General features: G+C 45.8%; 1 protein-coding gene across 1 annotated transcript in view; it reads right to left on the bottom strand.

Annotated features, from left to right (window-relative positions):
- Positions 1-13,344, bottom strand: part of LOC119394366 (dTDP-glucose 4,6-dehydratase) — a gene marked incomplete in the record, with an annotated part of 46,587 nt that overhangs the window by 30,979 nt on the left and 2,264 nt on the right. Inside the window, 2 exon segments of the mRNA XM_037661666.2 lie at positions 6,455-6,546; positions 12,140-12,194. Of these exon segments, the coding sequence (XP_037517594.1) occupies positions 6,455-6,546; positions 12,140-12,194 (147 nt within the window).

The following is a 13,344-nucleotide window of genomic DNA, read 5'->3' on the forward strand; positions in this document are numbered from 1 at the left end:
CAGAAACTTGTCTACGGCACAACCCTGCGTTCTGCTGGCGAGTTCTTTGCGCCTGACCAACAACAAGCCCACATTCCTGCTGGTGACTACGCATCTCGCCTACGTCACATCATGGCGAAACTCCGACCCACACCTCCACGACAGCCCACAGAAAGAAGCATATATGTCAGCAGCGAACTTGAGTCTTGTAGCCATGTCTTTTTGCGTAACGAAGTAGTAAGAAAATCCCTACAAGCACCGTACGATGGACCTTTCAGAGTTCTCTGCCATGGGAGAAAGACGATTACCATCGAAAGGCGCGGCCGCCAAGAAGTGGTGTCATTGGACAGAGTTAAGCCGGCACATGTGGAGACCAACCGGTCCACGACAGCAACACCCACGCTTCCGCCTGAAACCTGCAGAACAGCGCCACATCCCACACCAAAGACAGCGACGGACAACAACAGTTACCACACACGCAGTGGAAGACGGACAGGTGCGCCAAATCGCCTCGACCTGTAGCCGCTCTGGCGTTTCATTCCGCTCGTGCTCTCACTAGGGGGGGAGTACTGTGGTGAACTCTAAATATGCCGCGGTGCAGCCGTGGCGCTGCCAGCGGATAGAGAAACGACATTCCTTTTTCTCCCTCTGCGCCGTAACAAAGGCACGAAGGAGGCGCGGAGAGGGAGAGAAGGGAAACCGGTTGGCGGAGAAATAAACTAGTTGGTACCGAGACTCTCAACAACACGCCTCGTCTCTGCGTCGCTCACGCGTGCCAACAGAGGGACACCATATTGGAGGGATCCGGAAATTTTGACCATCTGGTGTTCTTTAACGTGCACTCATATCGCACAGTACATGGGCCTCTACCATTTCGCCTCCACTGAAATGCGACCGCCACGGCCGGCATCGAACCGGCGACCTTCGGGTCAGCAGACTGATCCACCGTGGCGGACTGCCTTTCATATGTTCATGCTGTTAAAGATTGACAAAAGAAGGTCACATGCTAGTGCACATGGTTGCAACAAATATGTTGACAAGCTTTCCTGGCCACTTATGAAACAAGGACACTTGTTCCAGGTGAACCCATTATTTCAGACTCTTGATTAATAGGATTTTCAGGAGGTTCCCATCGATAGCAAATCATAAGTTGGTGACTTTATGGTATGCGCGTAATATTGAAAGCTTCGGCACAAAGGGCTTTGCAGGGCTTGACCGATTGATAGATCACTTGATTCATGGGATTAAACACCCTGAAAAAGAACACGAGCTATGAGGGAAGTGATGAAAGATGATGTAGGCATAATTAGAAACGTAGATTATGATGAGGTTCTGGTTTTGTCAACTTTGGATTCTTTAAGGGGCTGATCACCCAGCCACACAGCAAATTCTAGTAAAGTACACTGCAAGTTGTATGGCGCTGTCTCAGAAGCACTTTACAGAAAAAAAAATTCCAAATTCATTCATTATCTCAACAGTTAGGAGGAATTACAATTCCCCACTGCCATGCTGCCAGGAAGTGAGCCTCACTGCCAATGCAGACAGTCTCCCCAATTACCTTGGCAAATGTTCGCAAGCACCATTTGTTTTCTGCGGTATATACATGCATTATGTAAGAGCCGAGAGACCATGTCACGTTTGGATGACAAGCCCAACCTTTTTTTCAGTCTTTTAAGGGGGCAGACTCATTTTAGACATTTTTTTGTTATTTCTTCAGTGATCTTGATGAAACTGTGCACACTTGTGCAGTTTTTTTTGCTGATTTCAAATATGTAATTACTTTTCCTGTAACTCATCTCGTTCCCGAGATACCTTAAGTTCACCCCCCATTGTTTAAGGCCTCAGTAGAAAAAAATTTGCTTAATTAAAAGCGACATTTAAGATATGGCAACATATATTAATGACTAAAGATTGAAACGATGCAAGCAGTTTTCTATTTTTGCCTTTTTTTAGCTATTTTACAGCAGAATGAACTTTACATTCTAAAAAGCACTTGGCAACATATTACAATTTTGATGAGTAATTAATTAAAAAGGCATGGGCTCTAAATTCCATTCTCATACTTGGATTCTATACGCATACAGGTTTCCATTGCAAAAAGAATTATTGTTCTGCCTGCCCTAGCTGCCGAGATATCGAGGCCTCAAGATTGAACATAGTCATAAATTTGCATTTTGAGAAAAATGGAAAAACAAAAAACACACAGTTTATTCAAAAAACCACAATGAGAATGAGCACATTTTTCAATGCAGATGCTAATAGCCACCAGGAACATAATCGGACTGATGCTTAGCACTGTAGTGGCGCTTCTTCAGTGCTCGCTGCACATTCTCAGAACTCAGAACTGCCTTCGGTCCAAGTTCACATCCGGCACAGTAATTGCTCAGAACTACATAGTCCAGCACAAGCCCAGTGAAGAGCTCGATCACTGCCCCAACGGCTATGTGGGATGAGTGCCCGCGCGTCATCCACGAGCCGTCATAAGAAACTGCAATATTGTCGGAATTGTCAATATGCAGTTCCTTATACAGCTCGCGAACTGCACTCGCGCACTCGCCTGTGACTTTTTTGGCCGCGCGGTTGGCTGCAGGCGTCAATTTCCGCTTTGCGTATCCTTGCCACGTTTTCTTGTGGAGACCGCGATGGGAAATGTTCATAGTCGAAAAGATATCGTTCATTGCAGCTTGACGGTTCCCAGTGGCCTGCATGGCTCGAGTGGCGAGAATGTTGATGGCGAACGGTTTCACTTTTTGATCACAATCCACCCGCGGAGAGCTCCATGCTTGCGCGATGTCACCACAGTTCACGCAGCGCGCACACATTTTTACGGCAAGGCCGTACTCTCTGTCCCGTTTATAGATGCTGACGCTGCCATTGCAGACTTTACATTTCATAGCATCCAACAGTGGACCCATGCAGCCGAGATCGGCAATTATGAAACTTGCCTCTTCGCTCGGCACCGCGGGAGCAGCGCCGGCCGGTGCGTCGTTTTTCAGAAAATCAAATTTTCTTTCGACGCGGCCGTTGATGCAAGGTCGCGTAGCCTCGAATCAGCTTTCGTCTGCCTTTCCCGCAGCTCTGATTGCGTTAGCAAGGTTGCATCGCGGCGGACGCGGACGCTGCCTTGCGAAGCGTCGCTGGCCGTCAGGCCCGCTAGGCCTCACTCTCCGTTAGCTGCCTCGGGCGGCTCGGCGAATCCTTCGCTGTCAGCGGACGAGCTGGGTGATGCAGAGTCTCGATGTTCTCCTGCGCGCTCCGTTGCCAGCGATGTGTCGTCTATAGGAGCATCAGGAGCATCGCAGGCTGGCGGGCCTGACGGGCTTGCATCGGCAGCAGCGGCGGGCGACCCATCTCGTTCGTCGTCGACACTTCTCGCTAACAAACGCGCCTTGAAGTTATTCGCTTGCGACTTTTTTCTTTTTTTGCCAAACTTATGCCGTGAATGGAACTTCCGCGCTGATCCAGGCATTGCAACAACTTGGGTCGCGAGCACGCTAGCAACTCCGGTCGGCGGTCGAAGAACAGGCAAATGGCGGCGCAACAAGTTGTTTGCGCGCTGTTGCCTCCCCAAGCAGACGATGCAAGACGCGCTCAGCCAATGAAATGGCCAGCTCGCGGTCACGTGCGCGTAACAGCCAATAGCATCGCGTACTATGCTTCTTTTCGGTTGCTTTTTTTTCTCCAACCAATGAGCGGAGCGAAGAGGCATGAGCGGGAATTTGTAGACGAAAGAAACGCTCTTTCAAACGAGACAAAGGTCGCGGCTATGGCGTTCGTCAAACGGCTGCTCCGCGTCGCGAAATAAGTGGTGTTTTTCGTCGGATTCTGCGCAAATCGAGCTCGCGCGTCTTCTTTGAAGTGATATAACAAGTAAATTATCGCTTCCTCGAGTCTGAAAATTGGCAGGCAGATGGAAAAATGCTCGCAGAATTCAAAAATGCCATTAGAAAAAAACCGATTTCTTTGCGATTTTTCGGTCCCAAAGACCCGGCCGCCCCCTTAATATTTCACTTATGTGCACTTCCAGTTGTGCCACTAAGTGTTATGCACTGGACGAGTGATTAAAGTGACCTATCACAATCTGTCTGAATATTTCGCTCTTTTTTTCTCGCCACATGCACTTTACAGACATGACTCGCTGGGTAATTAACTTAATTTGCAACCACGCTTGTTGATTTGCAACGCTAAAACCTGGTGAGAGGCCCTTTAAAGCAAAGGTACCAAGAAAAAAGGTTTGTCTGTATTAGTAAATTACCCAGAAATAGTTTAGCCTCTCTGTCGGGAGGATTTGTAGCCAGAAAAAAGCACAAAAACATGACTAATCCTCCTTTCATAGGAATCGGTATAACACAAAAGTGAAACGTGCCTTCACAGGGGTAGTTGAGCGTTTATTGTGCTTTGTTTCACCACAAGGGCCATGGAATGAATGCTATAGCAACAAAATTGTAATGTCACGCGAAGAATGGCAGGCAGCTCGAAACTTGCAGTGCGCTCTAAAACAGAAAGGACGCATGGAAAGAACATACACAGGACGAGTGCGAACTGACAGCTTTTCACAATTATTTCTTTGTGTGTGAGCAGCGTGCTCCTTTCGGAAACGCGGCCGCTGCAGGGAGCGAAGTGAGCTTCGTACTCTCTGTAACATTAACGGGCTTGCGCTGAAAGCACGAGACGTACAAACCACCCCCATCACGAGATAAGCGCGCATGCACGAGGGACACCCCCTGTAGAGGGGCGCTCGCATCGCAACGCGCAGGGAGACAACCTTTAAAGCACGCCCATTGTGCCAGCTCGCTAGTGATAATAAGAACATGCTGAAGCCAGCGAGCTCCGAGTACCGCCTGCGGTAAATGGTGTATATAAATAGCTCGCCATTAGTGAGCTGAAGAACGTACACTCTGTGGCTGAGTGGTTTCGCGCCACGCGCTGTGGAGCGAGGGGTCATAGGTTCGACTCCCGGCAACGGAAGCTTTTCTTCTAGTTTTTTCTTTGGCATCTGTTAGTGTATATTTGAGAACGTCATATCCGTGACAGAAATAGGTTTGTGTAGAGTTACTGTATATGCTACCTTTAGGTAGCAGAGTTGCGCATCTGTTTTCCAACGCCGCTAGCAACCATGCATTGCGGATAAGCTGACGCTCGGGCCAATTTTTTGTATTTCTCGACGCCGCCGCTGCAGCTCACTCAATTAACACTAGTCATCGACAGCCAATGTTTATCACCGGCCTTGAACACGCCAGACATGTTTATCGGCGACGCGGTAGGCATGTCGCCTGCAAAAATGGAGTGCGACTTCACCGCATAGCTGTGGTTGCTAGCCGGACCTATGCGCTACTCTGCTACCTAAAGGTAGCATATACAGTGACTCTAGGTTTGTGGAGCCGTGGTGGAACCCGGCATGAAACACTTTCGTGTGAAAAAAAAAAAGAATCTTGTACATGGGTATAAATGCCAACAAAATGAACTATGTTACAATTCTTAATTAACCAAACACTAAACTTGGCAAGTTTAGAGTCGTGAGGGTGTAAATGCAAAAAATCTCAACATTTGTGATGCCAGTGATGGAAAGAAGTGCTAGTGCTCCAGCGCAAAATTTAAGAAAATTCTACTTTCACCCCGACTTCCCCTTCTTACAATTAAATGCTTGCCATGAAATTAACAAAAATGGTTTTCAAAGCATACTTAATCAATCTGAACTGAGTTCATGTTTCTCTTTCATTCCCTTTAATGTACAACCAATGTCGAGTACATGAGAACTTTTTTAGGCCTCCCTTATATTGAATTCAACCTTCAATGTTGCATTCAACGATGGGACACCCCCTCTCTAGTGAGGTCACCTTGGTGAGGGTCAGGGCTCAGAGTTGGTACACTAATGTTCTGCCCCAAGACTGCAGCAGCAAAAGTGCTTGTTCCAAACCAAAACCTGCAATAGCAGTGAGGCCATTCGCTGTGTTGTAATAAAATGAATGGCAAAACAGGTTTTTGCATAGCCTTGTCTTGTTTCCGAGACAGTCACACTCAAATAATTTGCCATTCATAAAATATTGGACATTCTCGATTTGAGTAAAGTTAGGTATATAAACAATGGAGGCTCCCATTACCACAGGCTTGGTTTGATTTGCATTTAGTAGATGGTAAGGCATAGTCCATAGGTTTAGCAATATGGAGCACTTACAAAAATCATCTTCCGAGGGATTACCATGTCCTTTTTGTACTCCGCAAGCATGTTTTTCTTGCATTTAACACTTGCCCAACAAATGGTGGCCCCCAACAACTGCTCAAATGAAAACAAAATACAAGCTGCAAACGCTGGGACTGACATCATAATAGAACATGCAAATTAAGCTCGTACTATGTGCTGCTTACAAAAGTACCTTATGCCACCAGTGGTAAACTGGATTGCAGAAAAGTCAGCTTCACTATCGCAAAAAGGGTCTAATCAGCTATGTCAACTTAATTAAAACTGACTACTTACGCACTCCGGCAAGTTGATTTTTGTCTCTGCTGCTAGGTTGATCACAAAATCGTATGGCCCTTCTGGGTCTTCAAATGCTGCTTTGCACGAGGCTGGAAAGATTAGAAAAATGTAAAAGGTGAATCCCTTTTGTAGTCTATGGCATGCCATGCTCAAGCGTCTTGGGCAGAGAGAGAGCGCGAGTGAGATTACCTTAATTTAAAGAAACAGTTCTTTGTTCAAAGCAATACTAGTTAGTGATAAAGTACTATCCAAAAATGAAGAGGTAAAACATTTCTATGGTATGAATTTCACTTCTCAACAAAAGTGAGTGGTTAGAGAAAGCTTGCTGGCTATAAGATAATGTGCTAAACATACGAGTGCAGCCGTAGGTAAGGCAGACAATATAACAACCCTTTTGCTCTTGCTGCACATGTGGCCATGTTCTTTTAATCCACAGACAATATATTCCACACTTTCTCTATTAAGATCTACATCCTGCAGAGGTATGCATGTTAGTAAGACACTTGTTAGTGATTCAAACTAGCGATTGACAAATAGTTCTCCTGTGATGGTTGACAAATACACTGAGCATTTCATGCCAACTCGAACAAAGCTTTTCTAAAGAAGCATATGCACGCCTCAGGCGACTCATTGTCTGTAATAATTTCTCTTACCAGTATATTTTTCTTTCAAGTGCAATTAGCCAATAACTTCCAGTCTGCAAAATTTTAAGTACTTCTAGTGATTTGCAAGTGTTTTTCTGAAAACTGTGCTGAATAATACTTGAAGCTGCTTCTGCGATAACGTTTTACGTGATTATTTCCGGTATCTGAAGGGAGTCCACGAAATGTGAAAACATCACATCACTGCACACTGATGCATCTGGTGTGCAGTGCTCTGCACTGTTTTCGCAAAGAACACACACTCCATAGACATGTAAAAGGAGACGTTGTAGGAACATATTGCAAACAATCTTATAGAAGCCGACAAGTGTGCTTCGATCCCCTTTCGGGGCTGGTATATCGCTTATCAGTTTGTGCTGCGCCGATGTGGATGCCTGGATGCCGGGCCTATCACTTCCTTTTACAAAGGAACATATGGCCTTCCTTCCTTCCTTACAGACACGAGTAGGTGCTACAAACACAATGCGCAAGTGTGCGGTGATCAAATTACTTTTTTTGCATGCTTCGACGCTAGCAAAAAAAAAAAAATTCAGCCAGCTCCATTCCGCGAAAGCTGTCGAAGCAGTGAAGTTGATGGCCCCCTTCACCCACCTATTGCCTTTCTATGTTTTTTTTGCAAGTCCTTCAAAGTGTTCCTATGTTTCGCAAGTCTTTTAAAGTATTTCTGTGTTGTATCACTGCTCTTTACTTGACACTCTGTTAAGGTAGGTCACCACCTTCGAGAAAAAATTTTACAGGTTCAGCCCAAAAGTTATAATTATGGTTTTGGCTTGTATGGCTTAGATAAATTTAAGCTTTAGACCGATGAAACTGCTAAAAATATAAAAAATGAAATTTATAGAAATCGAAATGTGCCATAATATGCATGTTGCGCCAACAGTCATAACTACAAAATGTTTGGTGTGATACAAACGCGACTTGGCAGGCACGTTGTGAGGACACCGTCCTGTGCATCTAACCTCCACGATCACCCCATTTCTAAGCTAAGGAGCGTTATCGTAAAAGGAATGAAAAAGTTTATATTTTACAGGTTTGTTTTGCACACAATTGGCCATAGTACAAAAAGTTACCGCTCGTTTTCAATAATTTTGCTTGAATGCAGAGTTCCACCTATAAAGAAATAGTATACAAAATTTTCTGTGAAAATATTTATCAGAAGGAAAGTTTTCACTGTTTGCATAAGTGTAGGATGCAGAAAATCATGTTTTGAGAAAAATGGCTTCAAAGATTTGAATCGAATGTCCATATGGTAAAGAAACATTCAATCGTCTGAAATTCGCCAGGATCATAGCTTGGAACCTCATTCGAAGCGGCACATTCTCCGTTTGAGCAAGCTGAAGCACTTTTTTTTCTAGCTCGTTTTGAGTCTTCGGCTGACTCTCATCCCCGTGTGTCACAGTGGGTCCATGCTTGGTATATTGATTCCATAACTTGTGTTGATGCTTCTTTTTTTGTCCTACACTTTGCCATATTTCATGGAGTACTATAACTTTCTCCTTGAAAGGCCAGAATTAAGTCCAAGAGCTCAAAGTGGTGTACGAAAAAGCGTAGACAGCCAAGTGAAAACGCGCGCAACTTACACAACAGAGTACCGCGGTTGTGTAGTGGAAATTTTAAAATAAATGGAAAACATCATGCCCCACAAGCTTTAGAATGTACTTAAACAACTTAGCATTACGTAATATGTATGAGGAAAAACATTTATGACAACATGGCAGGTGTTGTGCAATCGGACACCCTCAGTTTCAGTTTCATATGCGTCTTGGAAGGGTTGGAAAAGTGGACATAATTTTCGAATGGCTCAGTGTAACCACATAATTCTTCTTGCTAAATATTCTTGAACAAAGAGCTTGAAAATGTCAAATTCAAAAAAATAATTTCTTTAAAAAAAAATGCATTCTTGAAGGTGGTGGCCTACCTCAAGCTATGGGGCAATGACATGCTCGTTCACGGTCGTGCTGGAACGCTACTGTAGCGTTCCAGTGCGGCCGTGGCCCATTCCACATGGCCACTCGCCCAAAAACGCACATCACTATTACGGCTGCACTGGAACGCAAGCAGCATTGCAAGCGCTGCTGCTGTGCACGACATGCTCGCCTTGCCAAGGAAGTTTGGCAACGCGTCGTTGCATGCAAACCCTCTCCCCGTCCGAGCAAGCGTACAACAACACTCCTGACCTTCACCTCCGAGCGAGCCTCTCTCTTGCCAATCTCGGCGAGGTGCAACCCTTTCCCCTTGCTACCGAGCCTCCCTCTCGCCACACTGCAAGGCCACGTGACCAGTGTGCCTCGCTCCCTACCAACAGCACTCTCTACTTGCTTCGCTCTTGCCACACTGCCGAGCTGTGCTGAGCGTTACGATGGCTCACGGCGAAGGGTCAACTAAGAACAGCTTCAGCGTTAAAAATGTTTGTTTATCTTATGTACCCTTAATTGCGAAAGCATTGCGGAAGGGTACGGACGACATACAAAGAAAATTAATGGAATGAAATGTGTGCCAAATACCAGCGGCAAATTAAAAATGTAGAACAAAATATTGTTACGAGGAATGTGTCCTATCCGATGGCACGTGAAACATATGGGCCGATCGTCAGGTGTACGCCATTCGGCTGGGCTTCGTCGCGGCGCGGAGGGGAGGGTCGGAGTAGCAGCAGCAACGACTGGAGAAGTCGAGTTGGGAGTAGCATTAGCACTTTGGAGGTTTGGTGAAATGCCCATATTCGCGATCTCTTGGCGCACCACGGCCTGTATTAAGGAAACAGTAGCGAGACTGTTTCCGGTAGTGTTGTCATTGGACATAACAGGAGCCATAGCCTCTAGTTCGTGACGGACAATCCTGGTGACGTTTTCCGGAGCTGGTGGTTGATGTAGCGTGGGTAAATCTTCGCAGGAGGACGTAGCCACCGTGTTGGGAAGACGGTCAAAGCGGTGAATAATGCGCCTACTTTTTGCCTGTTCGAAGCGACGACATTCTGAAATGACAGACTCCACAGTCGAGCAATCCTTGCACAGCAGAAAATTAAAGGCGTCATCGGCAACTCCCTTTAGTATGTGTCCGACCTTGTCCTCTTCAGCATGTCCTTGTCTATCTTGCGGCACAAAGCCAACACGTCCTGGATGTACGCGATGTACGGCTCTGTGGAAGTCTGGACACGAGTTGCGAGCTCTTTCTTTGCAGCTGCTTGTCGTTCGATAGGCTTCCCAAATAAATCGCGTAATTTTTGCTTGCAGACCTCCCAACTTGTCAACTCTTCTTCATGAGTCTCGTACCAGAGTTTTGCAGTGCCACGCAAGTAGAAGAGGATGTTGGCCAGCATCAGCGTTGGGTCCCAGTGGTTGCTGCTGCTGACGCGCTCATACAGAGCCAGCCAGTCGTCGACATCCACGCCACTTGTGCCGTTGAATGTGCCAGGATCACGGGGGTGCACCACAACGATCGGCTGTGGGCCTGACGGATCTTGTTCGCACTGGGTCGCTTGGTCCGTCATTGTGGCAGCTGCAACGCGCCGTCCGCTGCGAAGATCCAGTTCCTGGTGCGTTATAGCGAGTCGTACCCCGCACCTCCACCAAAGATGTTACGGGGAAGAAACTATATACGCAGGGTATATTTGACAGCCAAAAGCGTACAACGCTGCCGCAGTCCAAGCGCGTTCCGCTCAGCACTTCGTCGTCGTCGTTCGCTGCCCTTCTCCGCCCGTGACAATATAAATAAAATGAAAATGAAGCTAAAACAGAAAAGAACAGAAATAAAGGCAGCATGTAACACTAGATGCAGGTGTTTTGTCAAGACCAGAAATAGTGAGAAAACCTGCCATTAATGTGGAACCTCGTGAATTCACATTTCACAGCGTGTTATAATATACTACTTAACCAAACATCAATTCATCAAGGGCACTAAGAACACAAAAGAATGCTTACTACATCGATATGCTTTTATTTACCAAAACCAATTTGCAAACCTTGTACTGGTTTTGAACAAACAGTGCAGTGTTTGCAATTATCATCTCTTAATTAGCACTTGCATTACCAAGGGCCTTGCAACTTCCTTTGCAGTGTGGCCTTCGTGCAAGACTAGCATTTTCATATGACACATGCTTTTCGCTGCCACATATGCATTCCAACTATTTTTTTCGCCAGCGAGCAAGTCACCAACAGATTGCCCGTCCATTGCAATGTAGTAGCTGGCAGGTTTGATGGCAGCACGCAGGACATGGTAGGCTTTCTCATCATTCTCAACAGCTTTCGTCACGTTTGTGACACGACACGTGCACTGCATCAAGCCAAAACAAAACTGCTGCTCGCTCGCTGCACGTGCTGTGGACGAAACTATGATTGCTATCGACATGATCGTAGATTATGACTGCACAGTTCTGAAGGCACGCAGCAAATGCTCTCACAGAGTCAAGACATAACTGCCTGCTGAAGCAAATTAACCAGGCTGCGAGTGTCTTAGTAAAATAGACACTGATGACATCAAATAATACATATGCTTGCCAGGACCAGACGGCAAGCCGAGATCATATGACTTTCTTAACTAGTGCTGAATTAAGTTTTACTGCACAAGGAATGACACACGAAGAACGGCAAGGAGGACATATCCACATCACACAACACAAAGAGTAACGTTGCAGTCAGTGCATCTAACACAGGGGCATCTTTGTGTCACCATGTCGCTGGAGGTAGAACTGTTTCAAAAGGTAGGGCATACAGGCTTCTGTCTAAAATGACAAAAGTTCCTCAGTTACGCAGTCGTTTTATATATTGAAGATACGATCACCACGACGTAATTTCAGGGCCCTGCTTGTTTGCTTGGCCCTTTACAAAGCCTGAACTAGTTATAATGTTGGTTGCAGCCAACGTAGCCCATGTACTTGTGACAAAAGCTTAACTGTAGCAAACTGGGGAAAAAGGCTGCCTGGTTTCTTCCTCAAGGTTGTGTGCATTCAAGATTAATGGCTCTAATTAAAGGATATACATACACTGGAACTGAGGATAACAGAGCCACATTAAACAATGCTCACCTGGGTTGATGAGATTCGCACTCTTGAATTCCACAGCTGGATTTTCATATAATGCCTGTGCACAATATAACAGCAGCATAGGTAAAAGGCTCCAGTGTTACAGCTCTGAGATGTCTGAAACAATACAACTTGCAAACATGCAACTTAACAGTGAGCATCAGATTAGGACAGGCTTAGACGAAAAGAAAGCTGCAAGGCACATGCACATGTGGTGATTACAGCTACATACCTCTGTTGATAGCACGAATGTGCACCGTGCATGAGAAGGTGTGATGTGGTTTAACGTTTCATGGCTATGAGACTAGAGAAATTCTCGAACAGGGAATGTGCTGAACAGGGAAAGTGTTGAGAAATTCTTGAACAGGGAATGTCGCTGGACGCAATGTTTCGACAAGAAAACTTTTTTTTGTTGCCTTGGAGAAGATAAGTCCTCTTGTCAAAACGTCTGACTTCAGCGACATTCCCTTTTCAACAATTTCCCATCACTTCGTCGCTATGAGAGGCATCACAGTTGAAAGGTTCAGCAAATTTCTGAATACTGTTTTCTGAACAAGAGCCATAACAGACCCTTCACAGTACAGAAAAATGTGTGGCAATTTTACACGTCAAACGCGAGATTTCACAGAATGATTTCGAAATTCAGAGCCGCATGATGGCTATGACGTTACTCTCGTCTGCATCGTTAAGCTCAGTGCAGTCATTCTCACCACTCACGCAGATACAAACGTAGCCTACGAGATAGGTGGTGAGGAGACTAGTAGTGGCGCAACGATGTGGCCGTGTTACCCTATTTCAAGGCCATGCTGTTACAAATGGGCGTTGAAGAGATCAGCAGAGCATGGCAGGCATCATTCCGAAAGGATGCAACTTTGAGCACAGCTCGAAAGACAGCAGGGGGAAAGGCTGCAAGGAGGCATCATTAGCATTTTAATGCCGATTCGTTAACCGAACAAAGGATGCCCGTGAGTGCTCGGAGCTGCTGCGACACACGGTAAGTGGAGTAAAAATTGTGGGCGGTTACACGTGAACGATAACTTGCCCCAAAACAAGGCAAGAACGCATACCACACGTTTATTAGCCGTATTTTATGCATGGTGGAGTTCTTGCACTGTCGCTTCATACAACTGACGCATGAGCTGCAAACTGTGTGCATGCACCGTCAGTGACAAGCATTATCAACAATAGTAGGATGGTTATTCTACAAC

Source organism: Rhipicephalus sanguineus, chromosome 5, assembly GCF_013339695.2.
Source record: "Rhipicephalus sanguineus isolate Rsan-2018 chromosome 5, BIME_Rsan_1.4, whole genome shotgun sequence".
Lineage (NCBI taxonomy): Eukaryota > Metazoa > Arthropoda > Arachnida > Ixodida > Ixodidae > Rhipicephalus > Rhipicephalus sanguineus.